General features: G+C 33.1%; 1 protein-coding gene across 8 annotated transcripts in view; it reads left to right on the forward strand.

Annotated features, from left to right (window-relative positions):
- Positions 1-20,092, forward strand: part of LOC106626146 (uncharacterized) — a 39,999-nt gene extending 19,907 nt beyond the window's left edge. For 4 of the 8 annotated variants that reach the window (XM_070109453.1, XM_070109451.1, XM_070109455.1 and 1 more), the window contains 10 exons: positions 10,396-11,202; positions 11,329-11,448; positions 12,195-12,275; positions 15,622-15,730; positions 15,796-15,919; positions 15,980-16,115; positions 17,062-17,118; positions 18,548-18,812; positions 18,919-19,379; positions 19,447-20,092. In XM_070109453.1, the coding sequence (XP_069965554.1) occupies positions 10,593-11,202; positions 11,329-11,448; positions 12,195-12,275; positions 15,622-15,730; positions 15,796-15,919; positions 15,980-16,115; positions 17,062-17,118; positions 18,548-18,812; positions 18,919-19,379; positions 19,447-19,565 (2,082 nt within the window). In that variant the 5' untranslated portion in view covers positions 10,396-10,592 and the 3' untranslated portion in view covers positions 19,566-20,092. Of the gene's footprint in view, positions 1-2,331; positions 2,458-10,395; positions 11,203-11,328; positions 11,449-12,194; positions 12,276-15,621; positions 15,731-15,795; positions 15,920-15,979; positions 16,116-17,061; positions 17,119-18,547; positions 18,813-18,918; positions 19,380-19,446 lie in introns of those variants that run through there. The other 4 variants (XM_070109454.1, XM_070109456.1, XM_070109457.1 and 1 more) reach the window with 4 other exon arrangements.
- Positions 20,093-20,531: the final 439 nt, after the last annotated feature.

A 20,531-nucleotide genomic window follows, 5' to 3' on the forward strand; every position in this document is an offset into this window, starting at 1 on the left:
TGGTGGCTTGTTGGTGTAAAGTCAATTTCGTTTGCGGTTTTCGTTCGCCATTAGTGGGCACACACAGGTAAAATGGAAAATCTATGCAACAAAAGGTGAAACTTTGCACTTTTTCACTGCGCTTGTTATGCAGCATTATGTGGCAATAACCTTTGCCAAGTGGCAAACACCAACTTCGTGGTAATGAGTGGGTTGTGTTGGTTGTTGCTGTCAGCGGATGCGGTTGCTGTTGATGGTTGATAGATAGTTTTGTGGTATGATTCAGTTAGTGCTGGGTGCTTGTTGTTGTGGGGGAAGCGGCAGCTGTTTGCTTTTATGCTTGTTTAAGAGGAAGTAATTATATGCGAATATGTAGGTGGGTGTGTTGTTGCGCTTTTTTTTTTTTTGTTTAAATATAAAGATCTTTATTAAATCTAATATTGAATATTCTTTTAAGAAAAAATATTTTTTAAATAAATTAATTAAATTAAATAAATACATGTGGCAACTCTAAGTGATAAGTAAATGTGTCCAAAATTTTATTCTGGTTATGATTAATTACAATGTTTTAAAATTTTACATTCCACATTTATAAGTTTAATTTTTGGCTTAGGTGGCAACTATCTTCTCTAAAAATTGTATAAACTGTTCTATTTTAGTGTCAAACTTATCGTTAGCAAAATATTTAGTACATGTACGTTTATAAATTTATTGAGTTTTCAGTTATTTTAATTATATTTGTGCTCTTAAAACAACAACAAACAATTTACTATAGCCTTTTCGAACAAACCGATTTTAGTGATAATTATGACATACAATTTAAAGATCTTTGAACTTTTTCCATTGAATTATTGCTATACAATATTCAACTAAATACGTTTGTATATGAAAATTAAAAAACCATAAAGAAAACAACATATGCCTTCGGGAATAAATGAGTTAATATTTCAGCTCATATCAATGCTCATTATAGTTACAATAACCTTGTGCTAAATCCATTCCACTAGACGCCCATTTAATATGCACACATATACATCGGTATACACATACATATTTTTATAATGATTAACCACAACTTTAAACAAAGCAAACGAAAAGTTTTAAAATCAAACTTATCAGCATGAAGTGTAAACGCTAAAGCAATTTGCAATTTGTATATAGGCAATTTGAACCGTGTTATTAGTAATGTGAAAACAAGCAAGTATACACATCTGTATATATGTAAATAGTTTTAGATATTTGAGTAGTGACGTTGTTTTTTCTGTTCAAAACTACTTGAAATATATTATTCCGTTTAAATAAATATATCTTGAGGAATTATTTAAATTTCACCAACAATATGGTATAAACAAATAATTTTTTTGTTGTTGACCCACGCCATAAATCAACAGCAGTTTTTTATGAACAAACATTGTTGCATCAAATCTATATAAGTATGTTTTTCTTATTAATCGCCTCTGACGCCATCTAACGTTTTGTAAAGAAAAATTCCCTTACTATAATTAAAACAAATTGCGAATATAGTTAAAATCGGAAAAAGTACGAGTACTGACAATAATTTGACTGCAGCACTATCTAAGGGGTTTAAGCTTCCTAGGAGATCTCTCAAAAAAAAAATCTGCTTATATGTTTGCTTATTTGTGACTAGCTAAGGGCGGTCTTTGTTAGGTATTTAGCCTAATTAGTTAGCTTAAATTTTGCAATCGGTATATACTTCGTTATGCCTGATATAATTAAAGGCCTCAGGCAGTATATTTGCCTTCATATTTACACTCAAAACATAGCCTACAGATTCTAAACCTATAATTTTAGACCAGTCAAGTCGAGTAATGAGTCACAAATAAGTAAAAATGAAAATACATACATTACAAAAAATGTTAAACAAGACAACAAAAATTAAAAATAATCTCTAAAGTAAACTGCAAAACCAACTTATAAATATTTCACGCACAGGTAAATTGCAAGCAAATATGCTTACTGACGATAAATGGTAATTACTAAAAATTTGGGAAAGTCCCCAAATGAAAAACAAAACCGAAAAGCGTGTGTGAATACCGACATTTTAAGCTGTGTTATTGAACTTCACCTTGCACGGTATTTTTACGGTGCTTTATTTATTACATTCCCAACCAACGAAATAATAAATAAGAGCGAATAAATTGGTATTTGAAGGGTTGACTGATTATTTATTGTTATTATTATTTATAGTATGCGTACATGATAGAATAAAGAAAATATAGCAAGCAGATTGCCTTTAATAAAACAATATATATATATTCATATTCTTATTTATATATGATTTAAATATAAATATTACAACACTGATAGCAAATTTATATTTACATATTTCAGAATTAGTTTTTACTCACTAAAGAACAAATACATTCTTACTAAAAGTATTACATAAAGAACTTGACTTCGAAGTCGAGTCGCGCATGTTGGCGGATTCTAGATATAGAAGGTACACTTATTTATATGGTATGTACACCTAACACTTTTGCTTTCCATTTTATATAGGCAACGCAGAGTTTGAACTCGCCCATATCGAAACTTGTTATGACGGAAGCGTAAATAATACATATTTATTGCTATTGGTATATATGAGTGCATATATTTAGTAATCGTTAGTCATAATTTAAATACTTGTTCTATTTATTTGCGTTATATGCATAAATAGGTGCTTTTCGAATGAGTCACCGCGTATTAATATAAGTCGTCATTTGTTATGCCAGTAGTTTGTTCGATTCGTAAAAATTGGAGAGTTAAAAACTGTTACAAACTGGATTGACTGTCTCATTAAAGAAAATTCCTAAGATATTTCTTTTATACCAATTATTGTTTGATTTGTCATTCTTCAAGGTTTGGCGTAGCCATTTAGCAATATTTATTCACAATTCTAAAAGTGCTAGTAAATCGAAAACAGACATAGTGAACTCAGAGTTTATATATTCAAAGAATACAAATATCTATTCAAACAATTGTTTTAGCAGACAATACATTTTTGTTCGCCTTACAATACCATACATCATAGCAATCGTTACATATTATTGTAGTACTATTAATATAAATAATTATTATATATATTAGTTACGACCTTATTCAGAAAAACTTAAAAAAAACCATAGGAAGGGTGATTTGTTTGAACCTAATTGTTCTTAAGACCGTCTACCGATATATTTTCGGTGGATATTAAGGTCATTATTACTGGGAGTTGTGACTTGAGTCTATAATATGTTACGATATTTCATATGGTTTAAACTTTATCAAAAGGTGTAAAGGTTCGCCGCCGACAAACCAACAATATTTTTACTCAAAAGTATTCCAACAGTGTTAAATAATTCTAAATAGAAAGGTTCCTTAAATATTCCTTCGGCAACAAGAGATTTTACTCATATCTGATGATGATGGTGATAGTTTTATTTTTTCTGGATTAGTCAACGCTTTGAGGTCAGATCTATCTAGAGCATTCAAATACCATGCTCCGCAGAACGCTGAATGACAAAAAAATACCAGTGAAAATAGAAAAAAAACATAATTTACAGGGTGTTGGAGAAAGCATACTCGTTAACAATTTGGAAAGACAACTAAGCAAAAAATGGGTAGTTGTAATTTCCTTAACAGACAAAGTCAATTGCATATAAATATTTGTATGTGCTTGGACCATGCTTACATACTTACATACGAGCATGTATATACAATTTCTTTATTATTGCTTACTGGTAACATTTCGTATTTAATTATCGATTTCCTTTACGGTCGAGTAGTCAATAAGTCAAAAAGGCAGCTGGCAATTACAGAATTGGGAAAACGGCAATTCTATTCAACTAAAGTGCATGAACGTGCCACAATAAAAAAGGGTAATCAATTGGATATATCTAAGTACTTATAACGTACATATGTACATACTTATGTGTAAATTGTACATCATTATTTGGCACTTGCTCCAGTTCTGTAAAATATTGAACTTGATTTATCTTTCTGAAATCCCATTATAAATCTTTCAACATTTTATCTAATTTGTTTCATTTTTAATTTCATGCATTAAGACTCAGCCGCTCTTCAAAATGAAAAGACTTTATCTTTATATAATGTATAATAGTTGTAAACAACAAATCTATAAAAAAACCTAAATTTTTGGCTTTAAGCAGATGAAAGCTTCCATATGTTAAATACGATTTAACAGTTGGGGTATTTCCCGAAGTTGTATACATGCCATACACTTTTATATTGTACATTAACATAGGTATCACAAATCTTCTTGTGCAACTCCATGTAAAAACTAGAGTGGAACTTTGAAATCATTACTCTCCCTCTGCTCGTATGACATTTACATATTAAATTTAAATTAAAAGTGCAGACATTAATCAACAACTTTATCAAGCTCCCACGAAGTATTTTGTACATACATATAGATGTAACGCTCATAAAAATAAACAACAACACTGTCATTGCATGCAGAAATGTTGCATACTACGAATATATATCTGTACATATGTAGATATGCATGTATGTATGTTTGCATCATAATTTCCGTTCGTGCATCTCTTCAAACCATTTTCAATTTAAATTATGGAATTTGAGTGCTTCAATTGTGAGCCCCAAACGCCTCCCCCCACACTACAACACGACTTAACCCCAATCGGCAATGAACCGTTATGTATACAGCTGCACCTTTGTTTTTCGCTCGAGCTCATCAACTACCAAAGGGAGTACACGCGCATGATGTGACTTAACAGGGTGTCGCAATACCTGCATATTTATTATTATTTATAAAAAATAGTTTGAAACTATAAAACTTACAAAATAAAATGAAGTAAGAATTGTTTTAGTTAGCAATAGGTTTTTGAAAGGGTTTCATTATAATTTTTTTTAATTTTTGGAAACTGTATAACCCTGTATCATATCATAGCTGAATATGCAGTTATGTGTTCCTGGAGACAGACGTGTGTGACAACCATCCTCCTATTAACTTGGTGATTTGTCATTTGGTGCTTTCATACTTCACACAAGCACTCTATATGGTATTATCGTAAAGTCATAAAGTCATAAGCTCCATGATTTTTTCCCCACATGCAGTAGTCTAATCCAATTACTGCAATGATGAATAACTTTTCGCTGACAACATTTGCCTTTATGCACTTATAAATGTAAATATGTACAAACAACTGCATTTTGCAAAAGAAAATAAGTGTCTGATGCTTCATTAGAGCGGTAGCGCAGCTTGTGGTTCGCAAACTTATTAAAGCATAAAAAAAAATTGTAAGTGGTATTTTTTCTTTAAATAAAAAATAATTTTCTGTGTATTAGTATGTTTTCAGTACTTCAGGTCGCTATCTAAAATTTTTTACATTTTCTGTCATAATTTTTCACTTGTTTGCTGAGTTTTAAACTGCAGTGTTAATTCTTATATATTGTACATATGCTTCTAAACAATTTCGGATGCATGTCTGTGTAAAATCATCCTCAAGCATTATTAACGTTATGAGTATGGCTTTTCAAAGGACATTTACCCCAGCAGTGTCGCAAGTGTTGGTTTAGAAGAAAAAACATTTTGTACAAGGCCAGTTTGATAAATCAAAGTTTACATTTTTTTTATTTTTTGAGTACACAGAGTTCATAGACTTCTAAATATTGTAGTTTAATACAAAGAAGGAAACAGTTTAAAGAGGCTAAATAGAGAAAACAGAGATGAGGTAGCTAGTTAAATAACATAAGAAACATATATTTTGGCAACGCTTGTCTCTAACACTATAAGTTCTTCTGGCAAATGCTCTGTTTTGGCAGTTCCTTCATCAGTATATATATAGGGTTTTCCAATAATCGTGATATGGTTAAAAAAAAAAACACGCTCATTGTTAAGGAAGTTTAAATGTTTTTTATTTAATATGAAGTACAATCGATACATTTAAATTCTGAATACATCGAAAACATCGGCCTCCACGACTTCTTTTGTAGGAACGAATTCGATGAACTCGATTTTCGAGTACTTTTTCCACTAAATCAGGTCGTATGTCATTGACTTCAAAAGCTTGAAGAGAGCCTGGTTTATTGCTAAAGACCAACGACTTCAAATAACCGCACAAGAAGTAGTCTAATGCCATTTAATGTCACAATTTCTTGAAATTATCGAATCTCCAAACTTTTGTTGCTGTAGTACGTGCTGTGTGGCACATAGCCTCGTCTTGTTGGAACCAGACATTGTCAAGATCAACTTCTTCCAATTGCGGCCATAAAAAGTAAAATCGATCAATACCGCCCTCCATTAACAGTAACGGTGTCACAAGCTTCATTTCGAAAGAAGTACGGACCGATGATTCCACCAGACCAAAAACCACATCAAACTGTCAATTTAGGTGAATATAATGTTTGTTCGTGAATAAGTTGTGGATTTTCTTCGCACCAGAATCGACAGTTTTGTTTATTTACCGCACCACTCACCACAACCATAACCACCATAAAATAGCAAAAGCACAAGAAAAGTTGCAATTGGAGAACGATTATTTTGATAATAAAATTGTATAATTTGTAAACGTTCTTTTGCGTATATCTTTCCACGATGAAATTGTAAGCATTACTGAATACAATGAAAAAAAATTAAAGATCATGACATATTAAAAATGGCCGTAATGACATTTGGAAATCAAATCATGCCTATTGGAAAGCCCGATACATACAAGTAAACATTTCATTAACGCTTTAGATCGCCGTCGAATTACACCAACTTCCCTTCTCTGAATTGCAATATAATTATGGAATAAATAGATATAAATATCCACCTCCAAAGATTTGATATAAGATCGATACATGAGAATTTATTGGTCCATATTTAGAACATTCTCTGGTACCAGTTTCTACTAATCCTATAAGGGTCATTACGAAATAATCATAGTTTTTTCTGACCTCAGTGCCGCGGTGAACATCTTAAGCGTTGAATTCACAGGTTTCCAAAAGATTCGTAATCCACAGACACCTTTTTGCCGAGTGTATTAAATTAACTTCGAACCCCCATAGGTAGACTAATTCTTACACAGAAATATTCCAAGTGTTTTTATCTTAGCTAAAAGTATATTATTCCAAACATATAAATTTGCTCTTTTACTCTAGAAAATTTTTAGTGCCATATTTAACAAATAATCCAAGTTCCCAAATTAGTGGTTACTAATTTCCCAAAACATGAAGATCATCCCTCGTATTTATTTCTGTATTTTGATTTCAATCATCTCTTCCTCCTGTCAAATTCAGCTTTAGCCTTTAAATTGCAAAATAATGTTCAAATACATATGTTAACCGATTGTAAATATTACGAAAACAAATGCAATAAAGCACTTGGCAGCCAACCGGCGTCGGTAAACATCTTGCCAAAGATCAAAATTGTGTTTGCTCAGCCGTGGTAAGCCAGAAGGGTGCATTCAGCGGCTCTATTATGTGTGAATGTGCTGCTGAGTATTTACTTGAGTGTTTGTGAAAAGCTTTTGAAATGCTTACGCTCAGCGGAGGGTGAATTTCGCACGCAATGTGACGCAGAGGAATAAGTTTGCACTCAATGCCTGCTCTTAAGCTTCAAGGGGCTGTCATAGTGTTTAACCTGTTAAGGAAAATGACGTAATGTATCACTTTTATATAAAGGCGTGATTTTATAATAGATGTTCTTTTGATGTAATCTACCACAAGAAATAAAGAGTAAGACAATTTGGCTCCGTTACTCTTTTGAAGTGCGTTTGACAGAAAAATACATTGGTTCGTGATGACCTGACGCTTCGCTTATAACGCTTAAATATATAAAATTTGTTTTTTATCAACATACCATGAACAGGTTATATTAAGTATATCACGAAGTTTCTAACACTCAAAAGCAAACGTCGATGACCGACAATACCTATTCGACTCTCTGTGGATTACAGAAATTTAGGTCATATTTAAACCATACTTTTACCATAGATTCGCCTACATCTCCTCCAACTTCTTAATTCTATATACTTTATGTTGCTCTATGCAGTACCGTCTTAAATCTAAAAAAACTTGTGGCCCCCTTTCATGTTGCTTCAAAGTCTGAGAGTTCGAAATGTCATTAGTAATGACATCATGAGAGCAAGTAGAAACACACGCCTCTTTTTATGACCCACCCTAATTGACAAGTTTTGCTTTTTACCATCGAGTTTTCTAAATCGAATTGGGGCAGACGATATTGGCAAAGTGATAAAATTTCAATTAGGCGGCGTCCATTCAACGCCCATGATTAGTAAAGTGCAAATGTGTGCGGATATTTAAGCGCCTTTTCAGCACTTTCAATTTTTTATTGGTATTTCCAAAACGTCTCGAAATACCATTACCCTGCTGACGTACGGATGTATATGTATATACATAAATATTTTTATATACAATACATATACATATATTGTGCAAATATTGTAAATATGCGCATGTCAAATTAATACTTTGTGGCACACGTTCTAAATTGACCTAGAATGAAGTTAGGTATCGGGTTACCCACAGGTACACACACGCACAGATAACTGCTGTAAGGCAAACAAATTTTGCGAAATGAATACCCAATAAAAATGCTATTGCTCTTTTAGGTATGTAAAAGATGCAAAAGTAAACAAGTCGTAAATAATATTGCTATATTTGCAATATATGTACGTGTGTATATGGATGTGAGCCTTGTATATTCGAGAAAGGGTACATTAAACATACTTTGCCACATTCTACCACATTGCATTACTTCTATGAATGAGCGCTGTTTACTTTTATGTTCGAAGTAAAATTTCGACACAAGTACATCAAGCCATACAAAATATACATACATGCCCCGTAGGAAATTGAACAAGCACAAAATTGATTTAGCTTTGGTAGTTTGGAATTCAACCAACTTAGAGGAAGACAAAATATCAAAAAGCCTACAGTATTAATAAATGATAATAACGCATGTAGTGTTTTGTTTAAGACTGGTGGATGTTGGTCAGACCACGATCGAATTCAAACAGGTTATGGTTGCTTAAATCTCTGATCTTCAATGTCAAATCAAAAGCTTCCAATGTTGATTGATAACACGGCTGACCGGTTAACTGCTGATTAGAGTTTTTTGCTATTGTGAAATAATATTGACCAGCGTATTAGATTGCCGAGGACATATTGAAACACCTTTCATGGTATTACAGCTGATACTGAAGAGGCAAAGATGTAACGCATAGAATTACTGGTTGCAAAAATTTCGAAATTTTTGCCTACAAATGCTGAGTATGCATATCTATATATTATATAACTCATTTGCTGCAAAAGGGTTGGCAAAATATTGACTTTCAAATTTGTTCGCTCCCAAAAAATACAACATAAAATATTATTGGACATAGACACGTAACTCGAGAGAGCATGTGTATTTACCATACTTTACAGCTTGTTGATATATTGATGAACTGTTTTGCGCTGTTATTGTAGCTACGACAACATTTTATTGCTTGCGCATTGGACTTCAAAATATCAGCCCTAATTTTATGACAGAAATTAATAATAGTTAAGGTAACTTTTGCTTTTCTACCTTTTGTAACGGGTTTCTTTTCTTCATTTTCTATTTTACACATTTCGAACACGAAATTTTGGAATTAATGGGTATTCGTGTAAAAGCTCGTGAACGCTTTTTGAAGGGATGTATAAATATAGCAGAATATATTTTATGCGAATGCATATATACATAAATATTACGTTATGTTTGTGTATGTAAAAGTTGCAATTATGTGCTCTTAAAATAGAACTTTGCTTTCTTTCGCTACACTGAGAAATTTTGGTATATAAATTTAATAAATTTAAAAATTACCTTAAATTTTCTTAATCAAAGAAATCCAGTTAGTTTTGTTATTTTCTGAATGATTTTTAAATATAAAGATCTTAAAAAATTCATATTGCCAGTTTCATTAAAATTTTCTTCAAAAGACTATCTAAAGTTTTTTAGTGTCTATCGATAAGTTAAACATTTAATTTTCTGAAATAAAATCTAAACTTTAAAAATAGAAAAAATTGCAATTATCACAGAACTAAACTGAAAACATTTTGTATCGTATTAGACAACTCAGTGCTGATCGGAAAGTCAAGCAATAAACCATCTGTACTGATGTTAAAACCCTTCCTAAATGAAATCTGAGTTGCATATAATGTCATTGAACGGCTCTTTTAAGTAGCTGAATCTTAAGAAAATCTTAAAATTAAACTAATTTATAAATTAGGATCTGCAATAAGTTTGTTACCAAACAAACATAGTATATGACTATTCAGCGCTGTTTATAAACTAATACGAAAATCCATAATAAATGATTAGGCCAAATAAATTAAATTAATTCAAGCATCATTACTTTTTGCAAACAAATTTTTCACAGTGCATTTCGTCACATAAATACTTATTGTCATTTTCTCTTTCTATTTCAGGTCAAAACAATAGGAAACGAAAAGTTTGTGGCATTTTCGAAGTTTTGAATATATTAAACCCGAATCAAGGTTGCCTATCCAAGTGGAATAATAAAACCACTATCTATTAGGCATACATACATCCACCAACAAATAAATATATTACAAAAAGAAAAAACACAGTAAACCACACATATACACCCGTCTCCAGCACAAGCATGTCAGCGCGAAGTCATCCACAAATGGCACCACCGCCACCACCCCCCAAACCAAACAAATCCGGCGCCACATATGAAAACCATGCAGCCAATGGTAATGGCACATTCGCCGCGTATGGCAACGGAAATGGTAATGGCAGCGCTGGTGGCAGTCGCAACGGTAGCATATCCTCGTTGACAGACAATCAGGGCAGCTTGCAGCGCCACAGTCAGAACGTCAATGGACGTAGTACGTGTCACACGCCACCGCGCACAGATCGAGAGCAGGTCGTAATGACGCCAAAAGGTAAAACCGTTAACAGCACCGTTATACTGATCGAACGCAAGCTCGTCGATGAGATAAACGAACGCGTTCATGTCGCTGGCGGCGATCATACAGGAATTATCATAAATAAGGACACCGTAAGTGGACAGAAGAGCGAAATGGTGCCGGCACAATTATCGCTGGAGTTTCGTGTATTCCTGGTAAGCGCCAATACTGGTAAACATTCGCAGGAATCACGTACGCTGCGTTTCTGGTTCCGTCAGTGGTTGCGCAGCGACGAGAAGCAGGCACAGATCGCGCAGGACTTCTTCAAAGAGTTGGTCAGTCCGAAAGATTTTCCCAGAGGTGAGTGAGCAATAGAGAGAAGAGAGTGAGACGAAAGCGAGAAAGCTGAATGTAACTTTTTTGAGTGCAGAAATGAAGTGTGTCATTGCATGCGATAAAAATTCCTTTATTGTTGATATTTTGCAGATTATGTGGGCTTCATTAAAAAGATCATGAAATTACTGCAACGTGGTTACGATGAGATACAGTCATTAGAAATCGAATTGCGCATTTTGGAGGAAACTGCAGAGCCGCCATCACGACCACGTAAGTATTCAATCTACATTATACTGAAGAAAAATTTAAAAATTTTATTTATTTAATTTCTAATATACTGTATTTTTTTTATCCAATGAAAAAATGAAATTCGTTATAATGAGTAAAAGTTTCTGAATTTAATTCTTTGTGAAGTTGGACAAGAGATAAAGTGAGTCTAAATTAATCATAAGACAAAACAATTTCTGTTTTTGGTCGAATAGTGGCGATTTTTAACATTAAAACTAGTTTTAAATATTTTCTTTGGGTATAAAAAATTACAGTTAGATTTTTAATATTTTTTTTCACTTCAACTTTCAAACTTCTCAAACTGAAATTGATTTATTTCACTCTTCAACTGCTGCGGCTCGGTCTTGTGGGTGCGGCGAATCACTCCACCCACAACAACACTAACCTCACACAAGCTTAAGAAATGACCTTGTTAAAAGGAAATACACACACACACACACACCTGCACATATACTTTAAACCTATGAATTTATCTAGCTTAATTTGTCATATTAAAATATTTCGTCTCTCTCTCTACTTCTCTTTCTCCTACATCATTTTTATTTACAACAATGGTGTTGGCAACGCATACATCCCCATACATGTATATATGCATGTGTGTCTATTTGCATACATATGCTCTACTCTACTGCTCTGCAATTTCTTCCATTTCACTCATGCGCAACGATCCACCATCGAATTTGATATTTCGAAATTTCGAATTTGGCATGAACGACATGTTGTTGTAGCGCGCGACGGTTACATTATATACTGTTATGGTGATTGCAATCGCAAATTCGAGGAGGCACTACAGGCGCAGCGCAAAACAGGTGATGGCGATGACTTAATGAAAGCCATTTGGCTGGATATCTATAACGAGCAACTAACCACACGACGCAAATGATTGATTAGCGCGCATCTTGAAACGCATACATACATATACACATATATCTATGTGCATACTAACACACATGCATAACTCTAGTTGTAATTGTTTGTTTAGCTGTGTGTTGTTGGTCCACCACCTCCATGGCGGCACGTGGGAAAATAAAAAAACAAAAAAAAAACGAGGCAATAACAATAACAAATCAATTTTTTTTTATTTATCCATAACAACCGAAGTGAGCGCTGTTTAATAACCAAAAACTAAAAAAATAAATTAATAAGGAGGAAACTTTACAAAAACAACATATTGCAATTGTAAAGAAACGAAATTCTGCGAATTGCAAAAATAACTGTTGTTGCATCGTAATGTTAATCTGATAATCGTGGTACTCGTTGGCTGACTTGCATATATTTACTTATATGTATGTGTTTACGCCGTAGTTGTGGAGTTTTCTATGAACATACTTACAAACCTTCATATACATATATATTCATATACATATATATTTATATGCAATATGTACTTCAAACATAATAACATATATGTATATACATACATAATTTTTCTTATTTGATTATGTTTTTATTACTCATCACCTCTGATTTTATCATATTTCTCTCATCAACTTTGTATCTTCATTTTCTTTGGTTTCATTTTTTATTTTGTTTATAGTTCGGCGCTTTGTTTATAGTTTTTTTTACATGTTTCTGTATTTTTATCTATTTTTATTTTTTTATGGATTGTGAATCCAACCTTGCTTTGCTGACGTCCGCATGAATTTTTGTTGTGATTTTTAATTTCGCTGATTTTTGTTATATTTGTTGTTGTTCATCTTTGGAATCAGATACTCGTGCCATTCGTCATCATTTCTACTAGAATTACTATGTATATAAAGTAAGCTGTTAAAAGAAAATAAATAAAATAGTTTTAATAAAGTATTACAATATCTCTGGAAAAATATTTGGAGTGAAGAATATACGTATTTGTTTGTCATAAACGTATGATGAGTAACATAGACCGATAAACGGGGTAAACGGTAGAGCTGCTGACTAAATTTATATATTTTATACTCTCCCGATATGTTGCAGTGGTTTTGTTCCCAATACTATTAGCCCTTCGCAAATGCAGGGTGAGCCATTTTTTGTGTCGGTATAAACCTTGAGTAAAAAGATCTCGCCTGCGGCCTATTCTACATTTTTCAGCTACATAACGATGATTTCAGCCCAAATATTTGTCTTCAATGGTGCGGGGATTGCTGTCCTAGACTTTGCTTTTTAAATAACACAACAATACAAAGTCAACGAAAGTCACATCTGGAGATCTAAGTACTCAGATGTGACTCTCTTTGGGCATCAGACATCCGGGGAATCTTTCGTTTCATAAGCATTGTAACTTGTGCGACGTCTTTTTGAAACCAGTAATTGTCAAGACATTACCCACGAAATTGGCGGTAGATTTATTGAGATAGATTTTCAATTACTTTTTTCTTTTTTTTAAATGATTGTCTCGTTTTAGTCAAGAAATAGCGTTTCTTGGATATATGGAAATTTTAATTATTAACACCGTCAAAAAGACGAATCTTCAAGATAAGTTTACTCTCAGAAATAGTGTTTGGTCTCAGCCACTTGAATGACGACTCGATCACATTCCGATTCGATTTGAAATTGCATAGTTTAAATTGTATTGCTTTGAAGTTTCCAGAACATTTCGAACCAACTCACCTGCTTCGTTAATTTGAATTCAATCTTTATACACCAATATTGAAGACCCTGTAAATTACTTAAAAACTAAAGCATCGCATCTGATTGGTTTAATATCTAATGCTGATAGAGAAACCACTCTCAGAGATTTTCCATCAGATGTTCCTTCTGTTCAAGAAGAGGAATACTATGAAAAGGAATACTTGATATATATACTCTGAATATCAGGAAATCATAATTGATTATAATTCGTCTAAAATATTTGATATATGGTACATACCATACAATTTCACTTTTTAAAGTCGTTGAATTTATTTCTCTTTAGTGTGAGTCATCACCATTAGAGTGATCTTACTAGCTTTGAAAATACCAAATATTTAAGTCGATCCTCTTCAGCGCTGATATACAGCTATAATTTTCAAATCTCAGTTTAGAGTCGTCCGTATAAAGACAAAGAAATAGTTTGAGATTGCTCTGAAGACCCTTAAATATATGTACCGAAAATAACTCACAAAATTTGTAATATTTATAGAGCGGAATGAATAAACTTGGTTCTTACAACTTGAAAAAGGGTATTTGACTGTGGAAATAAGTTCAATGTTAACACTACTGAGGATAATGGATATACCATATACCATATGGATATATCATATATAAGTAAATAAATATATGATATATAATGTGTAGGATAGGAAAGCAAATTGTTGAGACAAAAGACCCATAATGAGAGATTGGAGCGTGGTTATAAATTGTATCAGGTGGATAATGGTATAGAGTTTTTATCTTCGGAAATGTACCTATAAATACTCTATAATCGGCATAGTTTGCTTAAATACAATGAAATATATTTCTGGAGCTAAGTACTATATATTTAAGAATTGTAAATGAACTGTTAATGTACACTTTTATTTTATATGTATTCTTTTTTACAGTTATTAAATTTCTTTATTATTTTTTGTGACATGTTTCGCCTAATTAATAAGTCTACGGTTAACGAGTACCAGAACTACGAAAAAAATATATTTACAATGTTTGTATGTGTGTACATAAGTACATATATACAATTATATCTTCGAGTTACTTTGCAACCTGATACTCCTCATATGGTTCGCATAACTCGCCCATAACCTGCTCGCCATTACAAAGCTTTTGCACTTTAACCCGCCATGCAGTCCATTGACTTTCTTCCGGGGAGCGCTGCGTCTTATAACTGCGCTAATTTGCTGTACTTACTAACATGCCTACATACACATAAGTACATACATACATACGCATGAGTAAGTGCGTACCTATCAGTGCACTCCACTGGCTCATTGGCTCACTGCTATGTTGTTTGTGCAATTTGTTCGCCGCGCGTTGGCCCTTAACTTCCATATTGAATGCAAATTATCCAATTTAATGAAATTAATAAAACAACGATCTCGCATGCAATTACATACATACTCCTCGTGCATACTTTGTTGTGTTGATATTGGTTTAAAATTGTAAATTTACATGTGATTAACAAAATCCCCTAATTGAATGCATTTTGTTCTCTTCTCTTGTCTTTCTTTCCGGCGCTCAATCTCATGGATCCGTGTGAATTTGCAGTCTCACTGGAAGAATCACAGTTTGAGTCTCCGCCATTGACGCCGGAAAAGGTGCTCGAACTAATTGAACAAGCCTATCCGAATCCCATTACACCGGAAGATTTGGCTAAGTATGCAAAAATTCACTTTACTTTTGTTTTTGTTTCGTAATAAATTTATTTTTTTTGTTCTTCAGAGACTATGGCTGGGAGGAACAAGATGTGCTTTTGGTATTCATATCGCTGAAGGAACGCGGTCTTATTAAATCTATGGAATATAATTCATACACGAGAATACATCATGAAGACAAGGAGATTAAGGTGAGTGCTAATTTAGAGTAAAAATGATTCCTAAATTTATAATTTTTCCACCGAATTAAGGTCGTTAAACAAATGCCAACCATTGCTTCGAATAAACAACCCACAATCGCCATTATAACGGCGCAATATTGTGAGAAACTAGCGGTGGATGCCATGTTGGAGAATAAGGAAACGTTTGTACGCTATACAACAGTCGGTGAGTCTGATTTTTAGTCTATGGATATATATACTTGTATATATCTTCAAATATTATATTCGTACATACATACATACATACATTCTGTAACCGAAGTTTAGGAAATTAGAACGAAGTAAAACTTTTTCGAACAAGTCATGGACATTCAATACGCTGGTTTCCCGTGAGATTAATTCGACTTTGTCTCTTTTTGTTATTATAATGGCAGAAAATATTCTTCAAAGAGTTTTGAGGCTGTATCAAAATCCGAGTCGGTGACGGTTAAATGGACACGAATATCGTGTAAACGGCGTGACTTTGGTTCAGTTTCGCTTTGATATAGTAAATACTCCACAACTACTGATCATTTCTGACACATACCCCCGAATCTTTGAGAAGCTAGAAGAATCAGTTCTATAGCGATTATAGTAAGCTTTCCGTCTAGTAGCGTTACCAGCAGTAAAGGTACTGGAGTCAAGCATCTGGAACCAGCGTTCATACTGAGCTTTCTTGGTTTACCTGGAAACAATTATTAAAATAATTTACATATATTCTGGATCAATCACATTGAACAGTATAATCTTTGAGATATTAAACAGCGAAAATGATATTACTAAAAGTTTAAAGAACCAATATCTTTCTTTATACAGAATGTATGTATGTATTTAAGTAATTATTATACTATTTTTAAAAAAATTTCTATATAAAATATAGCTATTTCGCCGAAATGCAATAAGTTGCATTATATCTTTAATTTTTCAACTTTTCAACATTTGATAACAAATACAAATAACTGAAAATGGTTTTGAATACTAACGAATTGCAATCATTTTCTTTCTCTTTCTTCCCACCTGAATTGAACTGACTCCTAAACGGCGATTTGTTCACTGTCCACACTATTTATTCAATCCCACATGCAAAAAAATTTAAAAAATGAAAAAAAATGAATTCACTTCTTTCATACCAGATACCGATCCCAATTTAACAAACACACTCAGAAAATCTAAAAAGAAAAGAAGATTTGGTAAGAAAATAAAGAAAAAGCTAAGTTGTGTCTACTAAATAATATCGCTAAGTTCCTTTGTTGTGGTTTATTGTGTTCTTTTGTTGTCAACAATTTGGTTCTGGGTATTTGTTGTTATTTCGTTCTACATGCATATGTATATTTTACACAGAAACACATACAGACATATACATATAAATATGTGTTGTGAGTCCTCATACACAAATACATATACATTTTTACATATTCATATATGAAATATTATTTTACAAAAGATTTAAATTTTGTAAAATATATGGAACCTAAACCATTGTTACCATATATCACCATCACCTTGCACATTCTACACATAGGAAAGCTTTAGGAATAACCTCACTCAACCATTCGCTTAGAACTCATCCAACGACTTCTCGCATTGACTAAAAGACAATAATGATTAAACAAAAGTACCAAATTTCTAGGTTCCTCATACAGAACTATTTTAAAGCAAATCTAATATATATGTATATAAGTAGAGCATAAAAGAGATGAAAGTTACAACATTTTTTAGCTCTGCAACGCTTTTCTATTTCTCTCTCATCATTTAGAATTATTAACACTAATGCGAGGCTTTCAATGTGTCAAAATTACTGCCAAAATAATTAACTAACTTGATAATAATTTTTATTATTTTCACTGAATATGGAGAAATGTTTCAAATAGAAATCAACTTACAAATGTGCTGATATTCTTTAAATTGCAATAAAATAAAATTGCAAACTTCTTTTACGTTTTCACAACGACTGTCAGTGATTTTGACGTAATGAAAAGCGCACATAATGTTCTGTACATTTTGAGATGTTACCAGGCGGCAACTAGAATTTAGCTTGAGCATTTTCTATGTCTAAAATCCTCTATGAAATCATCCTAAGTAATCATCTAAGTAAATTTTAGGAAAAATCTGCGGGATTCTTTCAGCAGTCATAGTATACGAAGCCAAACATTTAAAAGTCCCTGGAGCTTATCATATTTTTTGTGAATGAAAATTGTATAAAGTTCATTTATGTAATTTAATTAAACAATCGGTCAGCTGTCACTAGTCAATTGACTACCCAAAATTAAAGAAATCATAGAATATGCGGTACATTGTCATTGATATCCACTTCAAATTGGATATACAATAATTAAGAGTATGCTGGCGCCATCTTGAGTGTAAATAATCATTGCTCGTCGATGAAACTATGAGTGAGGTCATTTAAAATACTAGGCTGAACAAAAATTCGCTATATTTTTTTCACATTTCACTTTCTTCATTTCAACTCACCGTTTCACTGTTTTTGTTGTAAATTTGCCCATTTTGTCAACTCTCACACCCAAATCACCACCCCAATTGAACATAACTATTTGGGTATTTTCCAGCTTCTGCTTAAAAACGCTGTAAATAATGAAAAATTTACTCTATTACCAACAGGCGAATCGAACGTCTACACTTTGGGCAACATTGGCGCTCATCGCATCGTCAGCACGAAATTACCTTCGGTGGGTAGTACACGCGAATCTATGACCGCCACAGGCAATACAACGACACGTCTACTGGGCACATTCCAAAAGGTCGACTATGTCTTCGTAGTGGGCGTGGCCGGTGGTGTGCCACATTATACCGATTATAAAAAGCATGTGCGTTTAGGAGATGTTGTCATTTCATATGTGGATAAACAGCGGGCGCTATTGAGCAAGTGAGTAGCAGCTGATGATGTATGAACAAATTTGTTGATCCAAAAACTATGAATTATTTTGTTTTTATCTTTAATAAAATTATTATTGTTTCCAAAAACTTTTCAGAAATGAGAAACCCTACGTGTACATCTACAAGAGCGGCGAAGATGTGAAGACTTATTTCCCCATCAATGACTCACTCCAGCAAATAGCCGAAGGCCTACAAGCCAACATGGAGGTAAAGCGCCCATGGGATACCTACCTGCGTGAAGGCTTAGCATCGTTGATGCAAAAGACGGAAAGTGACTTCAGTCGCCCGTCCGTCAATACCGATAAACTCTTCATGAATATCGGCAACAATGAGGTCATCGAAGTAGCACATCCCATTGCTACGGACACAGTGGACGGCGTACCACGTTCCCGCCTGCATCTCGGCCCCATTGGCTCTGGTCGCGATCTGGTGCGTAGCGACAACTCGCGCATGGATTTCGCAAAGAAATATGGCTTGCTTGCCACCGATGTGGAAATGAGCTCCGTGCTAGACAGCATTATCGGCAATTGCAGGGAGAGCTTCATATTGGTTAAAGGTAAGTGACAAATATATTGATTTAAATTTTTTTAAATAATCAAATCCAATTTCCACTCTCACTACAGGTATCTCCGATTACAAGGACGGCATGTCGACGAGAAAATGGCAGAATTTCTCCTCTCTCGCGGCTGCGTCTGTGGTCAAATCGATTATTTGTGGCATGGATGCGCCAACAAATGTTTAATTAGCAAGCAAAATGAAATTATTCTAATATATTATATAAAATTTATTAATATAGCGCAAAGTAAATTATTTGATAGAGCTACGTATACAGTTGTCTAACGGTTAATTGTATAAAATATTAAGCAAATGAAAGTGAAAGCATTTAGATTTCTTTATACTGACTTGATAAATTCACATATTTATAGTATACAACAATTTAACAGCATTAATACATACAAATATACAAAGTTGCATAATTATTAATTCTTCTTAATAATTTTTACTAAATTGGCAAAAGTAAAAAAAAATATTATTATCTGCACTTTTTTATTTACTTTATCTTTTTCTAAGTGAAAGTACATTTTCATATATTTTTACTGCAATCTACAAGCATATGTGTAACGGTAATCAAAGTGTTTTAGTTGATAAAGAGAGAAGAGAAAATTGTGTCCTTGTTTTTTGTAATAATTTTGTTATATTTTATTGTATTGTTAATTTTTGTATTGCAATAAATGATTACATATGGACCATAAGGTAATTATAAAATAACTATTTACGGCCTTATTTTTGTTAATGAGAAGGTGAGAACAAATATAGTATAATTTTTATACCTTGAAGAGGATATATTGAGTTTGCCACGAAGTTTGTACACCTAGAAGAAAATGTAGGGGACCTTACAAAATATAGACATATATTATATAACTAAATGATTAGCGTGACGAACTGAGTCGAGTTAGCCATATCCGTCTGTCTGTCCGTCCGTCTTTCTGCATACACGCGAACTAATCTCTCAGTTTTAAAGACATCAATCTGAAATTTTGCACACGTCCATTGCGCCCGATATCGGATCGCTATAGCTTATAGCTGCCATACAAACTGAAGTATCAAATCGGAGTCTGTACGGAGAACTTTTTTAATGGACAAGATATCTTCACGAAATTTGGTATAAATTATTGTTCAAGCAAGCGCTACATTTTTTGAATAAATT

The sequence above is a fragment of the Bactrocera oleae genome, chromosome 5 (assembly GCF_042242935.1).
Source record: "Bactrocera oleae isolate idBacOlea1 chromosome 5, idBacOlea1, whole genome shotgun sequence".
In the NCBI taxonomy this organism is placed as follows: domain Eukaryota; kingdom Metazoa; phylum Arthropoda; class Insecta; order Diptera; family Tephritidae; genus Bactrocera; species Bactrocera oleae.